This window comes from Chelmon rostratus, chromosome 20, assembly GCF_017976325.1.
Source record: "Chelmon rostratus isolate fCheRos1 chromosome 20, fCheRos1.pri, whole genome shotgun sequence".
Lineage (NCBI taxonomy): Eukaryota > Metazoa > Chordata > Actinopteri > Chaetodontiformes > Chaetodontidae > Chelmon > Chelmon rostratus.
The window spans coordinates 17302842-17320123 of record NC_055677.1 but is presented as its reverse complement, the minus strand read 5'-3'; the positions used below and the strand labels follow the sequence as shown (position 1 = coordinate 17320123).

The 17282-nt window shown below is 41.2% G+C and overlaps 1 protein-coding gene across 1 annotated transcript; it reads right to left on the bottom strand.

The window, feature by feature from the left end:
* Positions 1 to 2007: 2007 nt before the first annotated feature.
* Positions 2008 to 12629, bottom strand: LOC121624033 (myosin-6-like). The gene is made up of 39 exons (XM_041961626.1): positions 12614 to 12629; positions 12493 to 12533; positions 12087 to 12298; positions 11826 to 11969; positions 11581 to 11737; positions 11466 to 11493; positions 11258 to 11363; positions 11061 to 11153; positions 10916 to 10979; positions 10715 to 10813; positions 10526 to 10629; positions 10312 to 10450; positions 10062 to 10180; positions 9813 to 9962; positions 9525 to 9695; positions 9113 to 9422; positions 8929 to 9008; positions 8644 to 8849; positions 8185 to 8308; positions 7942 to 8078; positions 7603 to 7858; positions 7270 to 7512; positions 7017 to 7193; positions 6785 to 6930; positions 6604 to 6694; positions 6121 to 6510; positions 5306 to 5432; positions 4995 to 5113; positions 4712 to 4908; positions 4449 to 4632; positions 4187 to 4352; positions 3972 to 4096; positions 3578 to 3886; positions 3263 to 3466; positions 2873 to 3169; positions 2672 to 2776; positions 2486 to 2581; positions 2220 to 2354; positions 2008 to 2133 (listed from the first exon to the last, which is right to left on the bottom strand). The coding sequence occupies exons 3-39, from the start codon at positions 12288 to 12290 to the stop codon at positions 2113 to 2115; spliced, it is 5823 nt and encodes a 1940-aa protein (XP_041817560.1). The 5' UTR covers positions 12291 to 12298; positions 12493 to 12533; positions 12614 to 12629; the 3' UTR covers positions 2008 to 2112.
* Between the last annotated feature and the right edge of the window lie 4653 nt (positions 12630 to 17282).

The window sequence follows — 17282 nt, the reverse complement described above, 5'->3', positions numbered from 1 at the left end:
GTGAATTGAATTGTAAAATCATTACTTAATATGTGTTTGCCAGCAGTGTACTCTGTGTCCAGTACTTTCTCTTCTATAAGATTTTTCCAGAAAGACGCTCACACTGAGACTATACAATCTGGTTTGTATTGTTATCCATGACATCAGCTGGGAAAGGCACGGCTGTTTCACATCATGTGTCACAGTGCAATTATTTTGAGTCTGTTTTTCCGTCTTATGTCATCATAACAAAAAAGCACCACAGGTTACCCTGCAGTGGATGCACTTCCTCCAACCAGGAGCCTCATCCAGAGCCTAGTTTCTGAGTAAAGACTTGGCAAGAAGCTGAGTCTGTGGGTGACTGCTAAGATAGACCAAAAGAGAGCCAATCTTGTATTTTGTGCAGTGATAGGACCACAAGTAACAATATTTAAGGGCTACCATAGGCTATTTGTTGGGTCATTAGAAGTGTACTTGGCATGTATACTGAATGTGTGTAAAGTCCACATAAATGTATGTGTTTGTCTTATGAAAAATCTACTCAACTTCTTCATTTAAGGTGTCACAAATGCACAGCCCAAGTTCATGTAAATAAAGTAAATGATGCAGACTTACTTACAGTAATTAGTGTTTTATCAAATAATATAGAAACCATTTTCAAATGCTTTAAAATAGGCTGTTTTTTATGAGAAAAAGTAAGATTTGAGGGTCATTCACTCTGTGCATCTCATTATAAAAAGCTGTTACGCTGCAGGCTCAACAGTATGAAAGGTATGAAGTGCACATGACAGCAGTCTCAGCTTTCACCGATAAATGGCCTTTTTTCTCATGAGGAGTTGCAGTACTTGACAGCCAGGGTAGGTGATTTGTGTGTGTGTGTGTGTGTGTGAACGATCGAACACGCATACTCAGGCTGTGCAGAGCATACAGCCCTGCAGTTATTACAAAAAAAAGGTTACCAAGCAAGAGCTGCTTTGAACATGATTTAAAGCACAAGTATAATAATGTTATCATAGATACTCTAATTAAATGCTGTAGCAAGGTTTTTAAAATATAATTTTTTGTGTATTTTTGACAATTCCATGTCAAGCACAGAGCAGTAATATAATTCTAACATATCTTACACACATCCCACTGTATGACTATGTAATTACACTCCAGTATTTGGTAACATCCCTTCAAATATTGAGTTTGTTGCACTTTTAGATGTAATAATTTCACTGTATAACATCATCCAGATGAACAAAAGTATTTTTTTTCCTCTGAATTATGTTTTTTGTTGGTGCATATAACCACTGTACTGGACAGGTTTGCTATTCCCACAGCAAAATAAAGACCAAACTGAGATACACTAAGTATAATACTTTTGAGTGGAGCTCTTTGACCATCTAGTGGTGGCTGAGCGTAGTTCATCTCAATTGCTTTGTGAGGATTGACTACACTGCCCTTTCAGTCACCTGTCAGTCAACTTGTTTACACATTGACTATTCACGATATTTTTGTTCCAGTAGAACATGCATGTACAGTATAGGAGTATATCTCATTTAATACAGGCTTTGTAGTATGAGAAACTCTTTTAACTGAAGAATCACCACCTGGAAGCAATTCAAGGCCAATTCCACAAGACAGCGTCATATGATCTACTATTCTTTGCCAACATGTTGCTCAATAAGTCTCATCAGTGGTCTCAACCACTTGCAGCTATTATGAGCTTAATCTTGATTTGTTCATGCTAATTCTCAGCTGTGCAGTCAGCTGCTCAAGCCACCAGCCCAGCAGCAAAGGGTATTGAACAAGAGCAGGGAGCAAAGGTTTGAACTCTTCCGCTCTCCTCATGCCTAAACACGAAAAGCAACTCAGTTTTCACTTTGTGATTTGAACACTGCTGTCAGGAGGTGCTGCATGACTCTTTATTACTACCCCATGGTGCAGGCCTCTGCTTTCCATCTTTTTCTTTGTAGTGTGGTGATTCATTTCTTACTCATTTCTTTGAATCTTTTTCAAATACAGGAAGCACGAACAAAGTGGTGCATTCAGAAGGCATTTATTCTTTATTCCACTCATGTTGCATGAAGAATAAAGAAACTAAAGTACTACAATTTAACTTCATCCTTGAAGATCCTGTTCAGGGCTTCACTCTTCTTCATGTGCTTTCTGTACAAGGAAAAAGTGAAAGTTACTCACTGTGTATTGCAGAATCCAAGATTGCAAAAACTGCATTATTCTGAGTGATTTCTGACCTTAGAACCAGAGTCGCGGCTCTTTGCCCTCAGCTTGTTGACCTGAGACTCTGCGATGTCGGCCCTCTCCTCTGCTTCCTCAAGCTCATGCTGCAACTTGCGCAACTTGCCCAGATTTGAATTGGACTGTTCCTCCTAAAAAATCCACATAAGAATGCGGAAAAGTATGGAAAATTGGTAAAGTATGTCTGCAACACAGAGCTTGCCTTTCATACAAGGCAAATGAACTATATTTTACAAAATGAATCTGTAGCATTTTCCCTTACAGCCTCCTCTGCAGCTCGCTTGTAGGATTTAACTTTCAGTTGCAGTTTATCCACCAGGTCCTGCAGACGGCTCAGATTCTTTTTATCCTCCTCCGTCTGTTAAATTAATACATATTGCTTGTTAAAACAGATTTTTTTTATCTTTTGGTGAATGTTCATTACAGTCACTGTGTCTGTAGTATATACCTGGTAGGTGAGCTCTTTAATGCGCCTCTCATACTTGCGTATACCTTTCACTGAGTCACTGCTTCTCTTCTGCTCAAGATCCACCTCATTTTCCAACTCTTTCACCTTGAAAACAACAGTTGTGGATGCAGCTTTTATAAGTTAATACTGTATTGTGCACTACTGCTGTAAGGCAACACAGTAGAAGTTAGAAATACACACCCTGGCCTCCAGCTTCTGGACCTGCTTCTTGCCACCTTTCATGGCTATTTGCTCAGCTTCATCCAGACGGTGCTGCAGGTCTTTGATGGTTTGTTCCATGTTTTTCTTCATACGCTCCAGGTGAGCGCTGGTGTCCTGCTCCTTCTTCAGCTCCTCTGCCATCATGGCAGCGTCAGAAATAGCCTTCTTTGCCTTCTCCTCAGCATTTCTGCACTCCTGCACCGCCTCCTCCACCTCATTCTGAAGCTGAGCTGTGTCGCTTTCAAGCTTCTTCTTCTGGTTCAGCAGGCTGGTGTTCTGCACAGAATTGTTTTACCGTCAACACCATTAGTAAAATTAGTGTGGAACTCGGATGTACTGAAATACCACGATGTAATGATTTGGGCATACCTGAGAGTGCAGCAGCTGAACTCGCTCACTGACATCCAGCAGTTCCTGCTCTGCCAGTTTACGACCTCTCTCAGTCTGCTCCACCACTGACCTCAGCTCATCGAGTTCAGCCTGCAGCAGGTTGTTACGTCTGTCCACCATGGCAATGTTCTCCTTCAGATCATCATTGGCACGCAGAGTATCATCCAGCTGCAGCTGTGAGTCCTGTTCAGAGGGATTTTTTGGGGGGACATCTTTAAATCTTTTATTTCTATAATCAAAAGAAAGAAAACAATGCACAAACACTCTTTCATAGATGATGAGTCTCTATGGTACCTTCAGGTGAGCGTGGACTCCCTTGAGCTGCTTCTGAGCCTCTGCTGCCTGCCGGTTGGCCTGGCTCAGCTGGATCTCCATCTCATTGAGATCTCCCTCCATCTTCTTCTTCACCCTGAGAGCCTCGTTTCTGCTGCGAGTCTCAGCCTCCAGGGAGCTCTGCAGAGTATCCGCCACTCTCTGATGGTTACGCTTGGCCTGCTCCATCTCCTCGTCCTTCTCAGCCAGCTTCCGCTCAATGTCAGCCTTCACCTGGTTGAACTCAAGCTGAGCTCGGAGGATCTTCCCCTCCTCATGCTCCAGAGAGCCCTGTAAGAAAAATCTCCTCCATTAACTGGGATATTCTTTAAGAATAAGAAGAAAGCTATAACAACATATACCTCTGAACTCTCACCTCAGCTTCCTCCAGAGCAGATTGGATCTCAGCCTTTTCCTGCTCCAGCTGCTTACGGATCTTCTCCAGCTCGTGGATGCTCTTTCCTCCCTCACCAAGTTGCTCAGTCAGGTCAGAAATTTCCTCTGTTTTGTGCAGATTTATTTCACTTACACTTTTGCCTACCTCACAACTATATATGAAAAGATCAATTATGTTTAAATGCATCTTCCTACCCTGGAGATTCTTGTTTTCTCGTTTCATGGTCTCCAGATGATCCAGAGACTCTTCATAAGAATTCTTCAGCTTGAAGAGCTCAGTGCTGAGAGAACGAGCCTCCTTCTGGGAACTTTCCAGCTCACTCTGGGACTCCTCATACTTCTGCTTCCACTCAGCAAGGACCTGGATTTATAATATTCAAAATTAGATTACTTCATCTAATTAATAATTCATCCATTCACATTTTCCCTCACATGCTTTTTTTCGTTCTCCCATCACCTTGTCAAAGTTTCTTTGTTTCTTGTCCAGAGCTGCAGCAGCAGCATTCGATCTCTCCACATCCACCATGAGATCTTCAATCTCACCCTGAAGCCTGTGTTTGGTTTTCTCCAGGGAGGAACATTTAGCATTAGCAGCTTCAACAGATTCTTCTGCATCCTGCAGACGCTGGGCCAGTTTCTTCCTATTTGACAAGAACATATTACAGTAATTATCAGTCCTTTGTCAAGAACATGCTGTTGAAGAGGGGTAACTGTTCTTACTTTGCTTCTTCCAGCTCCTCTGTCCTTTGAATGGCATCAGTTTCATACTTGGTTCTCCACTGAGCCACCTCAGAGTTGGCCTTGGACATGCTGCGTTGGAGCTCAGCTTTGGCCTCCTGCTCCTCCTCAAACTGCTCCCTCAACAAATCACAGTCATGGCGCGCAGACTGCACTGCATGGGCAAGTGCATTCTTGGCCTGTAAGGTGATAGATGTATAAGCTGTGATAGACATACTGTCAAATTAATGTAATGTCTATCTGGAAGCTGCATTCTCTGCTTTACCTTGATCTCCTCTTCAAGTTGTCTCTTCAGGTCTTCAATGTGCTGAGTGTTGGACTGCTTCCCTCGAGTCAGCTGAGACACCAAGGAGTCCTTCTCCTCCAGCTGTCTGCCAAGCTCACCTGTAAAATAAAGTGTTGTTTGCTCCTATATCAAGCTGCAACTGGTTTTTAGTGACATATCAGTTTGCAGCCTGTAATATTAGAAATGTAAACTGCATATGCCTTTATTTTCTGTTACTGTAACACCACAATTTTCTATAGTGTGTTGCTAAAAGACGTGCATGCAGTGTCAGTTTGTGTTAAACTGATTACCATTTTCTGTTTGAAGCTTTGCTTTTTGCATTGTGAAGTCATTGATGGAACGCTGGCCTTCCTCTGCTTTCGTCTTGTATTCATTCATTTGATCCTCCAGTGTGCGGCACATTTTCTCCAGGTTGACCTTAGTTAAATTATTTTCATATTATTATGTAAGTCATAGAATGTAAACAACCATCATTATTTTTTTCTGTACATTATTGTCTTTGAAAGACATTGTATGACATTTCAGGACATGGCTCTGTTCAAAGTTAAAATCCATCTACCAGCACCTCCAAAGCACACTAATTGCACAATTTATCTTGTTTGTTAAATGTATAATGAAACAGATATGTAAGAATAACAGTTTATGGTTTTACAGAGAGTTAGGTGCTGTAAGTATTTCTGCGCTAAACGCAGCAGGGCTGTCACTTCCTGTTTTCTTCTCTGCGAGGGGCGCCAAATCTATCCCTACTTACCACACCAATGTGAGCATGGTATCGATCATCTCATTAACACTCTGCAAGAACGTGAGTAAACGTATTTCCCAAAATGTCAAACTGTTCTTTCCCTCGTGTCTCTGTGGTAAATATGAAGCTAATGCCAGCAACCAGCTAGCTTGGCTTAGCACAAATACTGGAAACAGGAAAACACTTGCACCAGTATTTGTGCTAAGCTAGCCAGCTGCTGGCAGTAGCTTCATATTTATTATACAGGCATCAGAGTGGTAGTAATCTTCTCATCTAACTCTTGGCAAGAAAGTGAACACAATGTATTTCTCAAAACTATTCCTTTAACATGTGCTCAATGATGACATGTTTTGTTTTTCTTACTTTGGATTTGACGATCTGCTCCATGTTGGAGACCACATCATCCAGCTCCAGTCTGAGCTCGCTCTTCTCTTTCTCCAGCTTCTGTTTGACTCGTTGCAGGTTGTCAATCTGCTCTCCGAGGTCAGCCACGCTATCTGCGTTCTTCTTTCTCAGTGTAGCAGCGGTGGCTTCATGCTGCAGAGTGGCCTCTTCAAGGTCTCTGCGCATCTTCTGAAACTCAGCCTCCCTCTTCTTGTTCATCTCGATCTGAGCGGCAGTGGCTCCTCCCGCCTCCTCCAGCCTCTCACTGATCTCCTCCAGCTCTCTGGCCAAGTCGGCCCTCTGCTTCTCCACCTTGGCTCGGGCAGCTCGCTCTGCTTCCAGTTCTTCCTCCAGCTCTTCAATACGAGCCTTGATGAGATCAGATGATTATGCATTTTGAGTAGGAATTCCCACAATAAAAAGCTAATTACGACACAAATGAAAACCTGCTTGTGCAATTACCTGTAACTCCTTCAGTTTCTTCTGGAGTTGAGCGCTCATGGCCTGTTCATCCTCAATCTTGCTCAGCTGCTGGCTCATTTCAAAGTCTTTCCTACATTTAATGATGAAATGGTTCACGTTAGTAATCAGCTGTTGTGGCATAATGGGCATCGTGCTGGTGATTGGAGAAGACTGGTTTTACTTTTTGAGTTTTTCCTCCAGCTGCTGCTTGTCATTCTCCAGATCCATCACGTTCTCTTGGGTTAACTTTAAGTCCCCCTCCAATTTCCTCTTGGCCCTTTCGAGATCCATTCTCACTTTCTTCTCTTGCTCCAACGATCCTTCAAGCTAACAGATAAAACATTACAAACATTTTGCACTAAAAGTTGTTTCTCTAAAACATGAGATTTACTCACAAATGCCATTGTACTCACGTCATCGACTTGCTGCTCTAGCTTGACTTTGGCCTTGGTCAGAGTGTTGACTTTGTCTTCTTCACTCTGCAGGTCGTCCAGCGTTTGCTGATGAGCCTCCTGAAGAGCTTTCTTCTCTTTGGTCAGCTTAGCAATGATTTCATCCAAAGCTGCCATCTCTTCAGTCATGTTTTTAACCTAAATTATTGTCCAGTTAGAACACCTCTTCTGGTTGACAATATGGTCAATCAGCACTAGTCAAAATGTTTGATACCTTGTTCTCTGTGGCATGCTTTTCCTTTTCCACTTTAGCCAGAGTCAACTCGAGATCATCGATGTCCTTCTTCAGTTCTGAGCACTCGTCCTCCAGCTTCCTCTTCTTGGCAGTCAGCTCTGCATTCATCTCCTCTTCATCTTCCAGCCTCTCTGTCAACTCTTTGGCTTTGGCCTCAAGCTGGATCTTACTCTTGATCAGACCCTCACAACGCTCCTCAGCATCTACAAGATTGTCTTGTTCCTGCAGACCATAGAGTTAACAAATTGTTTTATTCGCCACATTTTCAGTATATTGCTGTAAGTTTTAGGTAAACTGAATCACGGATCTTACAGATTGCACTTGGAGCTGTAGGTCATTCTTCTCTTGGAGCAGAGTGACCATTTTTTCTTCCAATTCTTTCCTGCGTGCCTCAGATTTAGCATAAGCCTCTTTCAGCTTTGTGAACTCCTCCTTCATGTTTGCCATCTCCTTCTCAGTCTCAGCTGATTTCAGAAGAGGTTTGATCTTGAAGTACATCTTCATCCAGGGCCAATTCTTGACACCCATGAAGGCACGGATGTTCCACTGGATCACCAGTAAGGCATCCCTGGAGAAAACAAAAGTTATCCTGAATTCTTTTTTCTGTACCTTGTCTTTTTTGACACTAAATGTTGGAAGAAATGCTCTAACCTGCGTTCAACAATTTTCTGGAACTCAATCCTGGCGAGTAGTCCTCTGGATCTCGCTTGAATTCCAGTGATGATGAGAGCGAGACGATCGTCTCGCATCTCTTCAAGAACACCGAGCAGGCCAGCTTTGAAAAACACCTGAAATTGACATCGTATCACAAGTTTTTCATAACCTCTCCCCAACACAATCATTTGTTCTAAAATTTAATTCTTCTCTTTGTAATTATGGTAGAGCCAGACCAACCTTTGTGTGTCCCAGTTTATACTGCTCATGGTCAATATCCAAAGAGCCCAACAGTTTTTCTGCTGCTTTCTTGTTGTCTATGAACTGTCCCTCAGGGATAGCATTTGGATTCAGGATGCGATATCTGAAATGATACAACCATATCATCATTACATGTGTTGAATGAATTTGCAAATAAATTCTGAAAATGTATCATGGGCCAGCCATTTTGGATCAAGTTCCTGAACTAGTTGGTTTAAACCATCCTCCTCAGTCCATCCATCCTTTTCTGTTGGGGTCTTGCAGACACATTGGCAATCAAAAAGGAAGGGGATCCTGGAAGGATATCCTGAGTTGTTTACAAAATGCCCTGGGTGAGAGGTGCTGACCGTGGTGTGGCCAATAACAAATGCCACTTTCACAGGGATAATCACCACCAAAAAAAGGAGCTATAAAAAACTATTATTTTGCCTCTCTTGCCTTTGTTTGAAGTCTCCATACTGGATCCTGTTGGGGAATCCTTTCCTGCAGATCCTGATGCCCTCCAGCACACCGTTACAGCGGAGCTGGTGCATGACTAGAGGATTCTCCATTGCCCCAGGAGTCTTGGTCTCATTGGGGATAATGCAGCGTACAAAGTGGGGATGAGTTGACCTCAGGTTGGTCATCAGTTTGTTCAAGTTCTCCTGTAAATAAAGGCAACAAATATGTACAGTTTCCACATACAAAACTTGGGGCATATACCAAACTTTAAACATGTTTTACCCTGTGCAGCGCAGACACAGTCTGGAACGAAGAACCTTTCTTCTTTCCTCCCTTTCCTCCCTTGCCTCCTGCATCCTGAGCTGTGCACAAGTTGTAGATATATGAGTTTAATTGTTATTTTCTTCCTTGTTGATATCCTGGACAATTTACAGATGAGTAATAAGTATAGTCAAAGATCCCTTACCTGAATCTGCACCAGCATACCCAATAAACAGGTTAGACAGTAGCTTTAGGTTGGACTTCTGGTAGAGTCCCACCACAGTCTCATTCAGCGGGTCCTTGTTCTTCACAAGCCAGTTGCTGATGTTGTAATCAACAATACCAGCATAGTGAACCAGGGAGAAATGAGCCTCTGGTTTCCCCTTAACAACCCTGGGCTTCTGGAAGTTGGGACTTTTACCCAGATGGTTGTCGTACAGTTTCGCTTTAAATGTTGCGTCGCTGGCTTTGGGGAACATGCACTCCTCTTCAAGGATGGACATGATGCCCATGGGCTGGAGGAATTCAGTAGGATTAATTGAATGTAGACCTGTTGCAAAGAATAGCTGTTTCGTTTGTTAAATGAAATCTGAAGTCAAATTTAACTCAGCACTAACCTTCTCAATAAGTTCAATGCAGGCTGCCAAGTCCATGCCAAAGTCAATGAACTCCCACACGATGCCCTCTTTCTTGTACTCCTCTTGTTCCAGCACAAACATGTGGTGGTTGAAGAACTGCTGCAGCTTCTCATTAGTATAGTTGATGCACAGTTGCTCAAAGGTGTTGAACTGTACATTTGACAAAACATTTGAAAGAAGAAAAAATGCTTTTCTTGTTTCATTGTTCTTTCTTTCAAAGATACAGTTGATTTCATGTGGCATCATCATTTAATCTCTGACACTCACATCAAAGATCTCAAATCCAGCAATGTCCAGCACACCGATGAAGTACTGGCGAGGTTGTTTGGTATCCAGGGATTGGTTGATTCTGATTACCATCCACAAGAACATTTTCTCGTACACTGACTTGGACAGTGCACCAATAGAGTAATACACCTAGATAATTGCATAAAAGTTATGACATTAAAATTGAAACCCACTTTATTCTTCAAACCCCAAGTGGATTTCAGTGCAGTACTTCCTTTTTCAACTTACTTGCTGCACATTTTGACCTTTGGTGACCCACTCATTGCCTACTTTCACTCTTGGGTGACACAGGCCCTTGATGAGGTCAGCAGAGTTTAAGCCCATCAGATATGCAACCTTGTCCGTATCTGTAAATGGATATTGTGCAGTAGAAGCATTTATTATGATATTTTGTGTAAAAAGGCACAAATTGGTGGTAGCTACACACTTGTTTTAAGAGAACAGAAGGAAACTCTTCATTGTTCTGATAATCCTTTACCCTCTGTGCCATCAGGCTCTGCTTGCTCTTCCCGCTGCTTCTGTTTAAACTTCATGTTTCCATAATGCATAATGGCACCAGTCAGCTTGTAAATGCCGTTCTTCTCCTCTTGGGTGAAGCCCAGGACATCAAAAGCTTCCTTGAACATCAAATTAAATTCAAGTTAGTTACAAAGTATCTGTGGAATTTTTAAAGGGCAGTCTGTATCACTTACATCAGTAGCCATCAGCTCTTCAGCATCATTGATGGAAGCTACCGTTGTCTCTCCTTGGGAGATGAAGGCGTAGTCATAGGGGTTATTGGTGATTAGCAGCATTTCTGTCAAAGAAAGAAAAGTTTCAGTGTGTATGTATGTGGTATTTCTTGAGGGCCATATATATGTTATGTTTCATCAAGCACTCACCCAACAGTTCTGGTTTCCTTTGGGACAGAATCTGATAGAAGATGTGGTAGTCTCTCTCAGCCTTGAGCTGATAGGTGACGCGGGATTTCTCCAGCAGATCTGACAACATATAACAGATTGGTATTAAGCTTTATTGCTGACCTGAGAACTATTTTCCTACAATTTTCCTATCTTAAAATGATTTATGCACTGAATACTTACAAGTTTCAATATCAGCTGAAGATAGCTTCCCACTGACTCCAAAATGGATTCGAATAAATTTACCCTGTCATGAGAAAAGGTTGTTTAGACATCAGTGTGACACAGTCATATGTGCATGTGTTTTCTTTGAAATGACCAAACTTACAAATCTGGACGAGTTGTCATTTCTGATGGTCTTGGCGTTTCCAAAGGCCTCCAGGGCAGGATTGGCCTGGATGATTTGATCCTCCAGGGTGCCCTGTGGGTTTAATGCATGGCAACATTTAGGCCACAAAGGTCAAAAACCTGTAATGTTTCCCATAATACACTCATTTACTCACTCAAAAACTGTTTAAAACCAACCTTTTTCTCCTGAGCAGCATCCTTCTTACCAGAAACAGCTGCGATGCTGGCAAAGTACTGGATGACTCTCTTGGTGTTCACAGTCTTTCCTGCACCAGATTCTCCACTGCGAACAAAAACAAACATGTGATCTGAACACGTTCTGAAGAAAAATGATTAACTTTGCTCTTCAAACTGGATTCAGATCAAACTATTGTGAATTACTTACGTGATAAGAATAGACTGGTTTTCTCTGTCTGTAAGATTTAAGACGGCGTTCAGTGTCAGATCATTTTTCTTTAAATGTTTGGATGGTGTCAAGGTTTACAAAGAACTGAACATACCTGACAGCATGTACTGGTAGGCATTGTCAGAAATGGAGTAGATGTGAGGAGGAGCTTCACTCCTCTTCTTTCCTCTGTAGGCGTTGACCACCGACTGATCGTACACTGGCAGCCACTTGTAGGGGTTGACAGTCACACAGAACAGCCCTGAGTAGGTCTGTTGACAAAGATGCACGAAACAGAAAGAAACATGAATGAAGATTTCACGCAGTGGAAAGATCAGTAGATTTGTGGTCTTCACTCACGTAGATCATCCATGCTGCATAACGCTCTTTGAGGTTAAACAGCACAGCAGGTTCATGGAGGAAGGTGAACATCGCCATGTCCTCAATTTTATCAAACTTTGGCGGGTTCTGAGGGTGTATATCAGCCTCCTTATGGGTAACAGTCTGAAATGATTTACCACACAGAATATCTCAGTTGAACTTGTTGTAAAAGTCAGCAAAGGTATAAGTTTGACCACTTTTCCACTTCTGTTAGTCAGTGTAGGTATCTCACATACTTACTTTTCCAAACTCAGTTTCAGCGGTGACTTTGTCGCCATCTCTGCTGGTGATTGTGGCTTTAACATACTCCACCTCAGGGTCGGGCACAAAACACTGCCTCTTTATGTCAAAGGGACGAGTCTGGGCCTCCAGACGCTCCTTATCTGTCTTTCTCAGGAAGGTGGCGGCAGGCCCAAACTCCGCCATGATGGCGTCACCTGACATCTTGAAAGCTGTGAATGAAGAACATGGTTTGAAAGCATTCTGATGCATGGTACCTGGATTAGCACTTAAATAGGATAATTTGTTGTATTTTTATTATTTAACACATTTGTAGACATAGAAAAGTGTGACAAGCGTTACAGGAATTATCATACTTAAGAAATTTAAGGATGTAGTAAAAAATTCTGAACTTGGAACTACTTACCTGTTTCCTCTCCCTCTTGATAGATTTGGTAAGGTGGGGCTCTAGAAAGAAAGAAATTAACACTGTATTTTCAGTATGTGATGTGATAACTAAGTCATGTGTAAAATGTATGTATACTTACTTGCAGGTACTGTGTTCCTGTCTTTCCTCCTCCTTCTGAACTCGTTTATATACATCCAGGAGGCAGAGATTTGACACCCAGCCACCCAATAAGGGAACAGCAAGAAAACAAAGGACACTAATCAAAAAAGGAAGATCTGTATTTGGAAATAAAGGAGTGGACAACAATAACTCTCATGTAACCATTGGCCAGTGAATTGAAACTTATGAGCTGGTCTTGGATCAGCATCTGCTTTTGTTTTGTCCTTCAAGCGAAAGCCAGTCAATCATATAAACTATGAAAATATTTTAGCTGATATATGAACATGTCTGATGATATTTTCATTATATTAAACACTAAACATTATATTAACAAGCCAGATCTGTTGTAGTCTGTTCCTCGAGGGAAAAATATGTTCTTGTGGTAACATTAATTACATATAAAGTGTAAACTTCATGAAACATTTTCTTTTCGATTTTTTACTAAAGAGCATGGCAACTGTTGGTCTGTCACTACAATAAGCACTGCCTGGGTGTCTACAGACTGTAGTATTGTCTGTCTTCTATTATCCTTGAGGATAAAGATAAACTTGTGAATTTTTGAGTTGGATTCCTTCTCTCTGTCCTTGTCTGCCTCCCACAGGACCTCAGCTGACTCTCCTCCATCTATAATGAAAGATTGGGTATGACAGCTGCCTGCTCTCCAAGTTTCAGCACCCATACTGTAAATAAATACATTTGAGTCCCACAGAACACTTATCACCTTCCCCATCTCCACATTATTAATGACAACAGGTCAATACTTCCAATAACTGTCGCATTAACAGAGGAGACCCTTAAATGATGTGTTGATTGAGTGGACCACCTGAAGACCTCCTCAAGAAGCACACAAGCCATTCTGACTTTAACAAGTTCACACTTCGGGATTCACAATGACCTCTTTGGTCTTGACAGTTGGTTGTCTGCACCCAGCATACCATTCCTTAGCACATCAAGGGCAACACTGAGGCTGTCATTCCCAGCTGTCTTGTGTCCTTCTGCAGTCAACACTTATGAAAGTGCGTCATGAGTCTTCCTATATGTAGCAGGGACCCTGGTCTGTTGTTCAAGTTCTTGGACAGATATGACAGATGGTGAACAGTTTTTTATTGTTTCAGTTTTGTGTTCTTTTGCAGGTTAATCATCTTTGTAGAGTTTTAAAGGCTATAGTAGAATAGAGGTCATTCTTTTATAATGTATTAATAACTTGGTTAGAGGGCCACTCCATCAATTCAATACATGAATATCAGCTTCAGTTTTAATAAATAATATGCACCGAGTGCTTCACATAACAAAGACTTGAACATAAAAACAGGGATAGAAAATTCTTACAAAAATTGTAAAACTAAGATAGCACATGTTTCAAAATATAATAAAGAGAATACATAGCATAAGATGGAAAGTAAAATCCCACTGAATAATAATAGTAGTAGTACATAGAATGCATACATTTTTTATAAGTGCAGCTGTGCATAAGTGTGAAGCAGAGCTCAACGAAGAGTTTCAGGACTGTATCAGTAAAGTCATAGCTAATTAAAGGTTCAAGTGAAGAGTTCAGTTTTCTTTCAGCTGTCTTTTCAAAATATTTAGCCAGCTGGCTTCCCTGATATCTATAGGTAGTGTGTACCAGAGCATTGGGGTATTATTGGCAATTTTTTTCTTGATGTTCTTGAAGGCAAATCGTGAACAAGGGATTTAGCAATGTAGGATAACACCAAGACTCAGATTTAATCCAGGGAATTAATTTCCCCGTGTTATTAAACAGCATATCTCTTTTTGTTTTAAGGCCAACTAAGTAGGATTTCAGTTTTGTCCTCATTTAAGTTCAAGAAATGATTGCTCATTCATTTATTTATTTTATTATTTGGAGTCTCTAGCTGCAGCATTTGGTTCTGCAGAGATGTACAGTTGTGTGTCATCTGCATAACTATGGAAACATACATCGTGCTCTCGAATGATGTCACCAAGTGGCAGCATGTATAGTGAGAACAACAATGGGCCAAGGCAGCTGCCTTGTGCAATCCCAAAACAGATATCAAGTTTCTCAGACACATGATCTCCAAGACTGACATAAAACTTTCTCCCTTTGATGTGTGTTTTTACCCAGTTTACCACACAGTCAGAAAAGACCAGACAACTGTTTAAGACAAGTGATTAAGGTATCATGGTCAATCATATCAAATGCTGCATGTAGGTCTAAGAGGACAAGCACCGAGACATTAATTTCATAGGAATTTAGTCACACAAATACTGTCTTAAGGACATGTCATATTTTAATGATTTAGACCACTAACTAGTATAACATCACTATAATATCTTATATGTAGTCACTGTTCTACATTTATTTTTCTTCTATTTACAGACCCCTGAGTCTCATTAAAAGCGAGACAAAAGGTTTCCAACTCGGTGTCTTGAAAACAGAGCACAGTGGACTGAGAGGTGTTAATGGCACATTGTGTGCTTCCTTTTGTCCTTGAGCTCAGAGATAACCACATGACATTCAAAGAGCCACTGCAAATGCCTTTGGCACACTTAGGCACATTACAAAGGCACAGTGACACACTATATCCAACTTAGACTCATACACTCACACTTACTGACTCTGCACACACTCACACCCTTCGACCATACCAAATATGAAGCTCCTATTATAAAGCAACACTGCATCTTCAACAGCTACAGCCTACATGGGGACGTCTGTTTCCTGTTGGGAGAAGCTTTGCTGGTGTGCAGTCCCGTCCATTATAGAACTGTTTGACTGAAAGAGAAGAGGTGTTTCTGATCTGATCTGAAAATGGCTTCCATCTGTTGCTACCCTGTTTCGTCCTGCAACTTGACAGCCCTGCCACAAAAATGAACAGTCCCCCCCCCCCCCCCCCCCCCTTTTTTTTTTTGTGCATGCAACATGACCACTGATTGCATTCTGCACCATTAACCAATTTTTTGTCATGATAGTAATAAGAAGAAGAATACGGAGCCTCTAAATCAATCAAATGGCATTTGGAAAAATCTGATTTTCTTGTTTTTCTTATTCTTATTCCTGCCTGTCGCACTGACAAGACATGACAACGAAAGTTGAGTGTGAACATCATCACAGCTGCAGCTGTTGCACAGAAAGGCCAGGTCACCACCTTCTATATTGGCACTAACTGCTACTTCATACTGTAACTCCACACTCCTTCTTGTTGGCCTGGCATTGTTTCCTTCCATTTACCCTTGAGGACAAAGATAACCCTGTGAAATTGTTTTGGGATTCCTTCTACTGAGCTTAAGTGAAAGCTCAGCCGTGTGTTCCTGTCAGCAGTGACTTTACCATTGTGTGAATAAGGTCAAGATTAACAAGCTGGTCCCCAGACTGATCAACACAATCAGCTGTCTTGAGTTATTGCTGCTAAATTTGGTTTTGTTCTATAACTGAGGTACTCATCTAATCTTAACCTCTTTCCCTCTTTTAACAATGTAAGATCACATCATGTGACACCTGGGCTCTTTGAAGTTAACCTAATGTGCAGCAATTATGGAGCAGAGAGGTGACTTTTACTGCATGCTCAGTTTCTTGAAATATTTGGACTCTTTTGAAAAGTAAAGAAATTCTTTGAATTCACAAGTGGCTACCGTCAACACCGGGGTCAAAACCGCTACTTCTGCACCATGCAAAGTGTAAAGCTATATACAAGGTGATAATTTGTTGCAGACATAGTTGGAGATGACATCTCCTCCTCCAAGACCTCTGCATTGCATAACAAGACCCTTTCAGCACTTGATGCTCCTAACAGTGAATAGTCTGATTAGCCTTCACATGGCTTTCTCTGTCTGCTGTCTCATTCTCAGCTGTTCTGTGAAGAGCTGGCCTCTGACTTCGTCTTGTTCTCCTGTCATCCTTTATGTCAGCCACCTAATATCTTATTCTGTTGGCACATTTCACTGGTATATTTTATTGTTCATTGTTTAGTATATTTTTATTGCCTTAGTATATTTTCATTCTGGTATATTTTTAATTGCATTTACGAATATTTTTATTGCATGTTGGTTTATTTTATTCTAGTTATCTTAATTTTATTCTTTCTAATCTTTCTTATCTTTCATATTATCTTGTTACTAACATGGGGGTTGCAATGCAATTTTCATTGACATGTCATGCTCAGTGACAATAAAGAATCTTGAATCTTGAATTGAATCTTGATATGTCTGTCAACCACCCGTGAACAACCTGTTTTCAGACATCCTCATCAGCAAAAAAAAAAAGGACCAAACCTTGTCCGATTGATTAAATGTTTTGTTAGACTACCTGAGAAGCATGCTGTACATGTTGATTGGCTGAAATAGGAATTAGGAGAGGAGAGATGGGTGATGTTGCATAGCTGGGAGCTTCAGGCTGGAGTCTGCAGGGGTTGTCTCTGGAGAAGGCCTTTGTTGCTCCTCTCTGTCCCCCAAAAAAAGATGGACTAAAAAAGAGGTGCATTGTGGGCAGTGAGTAGTAAAAGTATTAAATAGCAAATACAAAATGCTAATAAGCTAAAGGGGTTATTAATAATATATATCGTTCTGAAGAGGAGTTTCCTGGTGTTGACTTAACCTCTGACCCTACATACTTGCCAAATAATGTGAAATACAAAAAATACCACAGGATTTTGCAGATTGCAACCAACTGA

Excerpts from the sequence above, each read along its gene's own strand:
- LOC121624033 (XM_041961626.1), bottom strand. The coding sequence starts at position 12,290 with ATGTCAGGTGACGCCATCATGGCGGAGTTTGGGCCTGCCGCCACCTTC. Across the intron at positions 8,309-8,643 it reads TATGGAGACTTCAAACAAAG|ATATCGCATCCTGAATCCAA; the intron begins GCAAGAGAGGCA and ends GTATCATTTCAG. Across the intron at positions 5,114-5,305 it reads AAAGCTTCAAACAGAAAATG|GTGAGCTTGGCAGACAGCTG; the intron begins GTAATCAGTTTA and ends TTTATTTTACAG.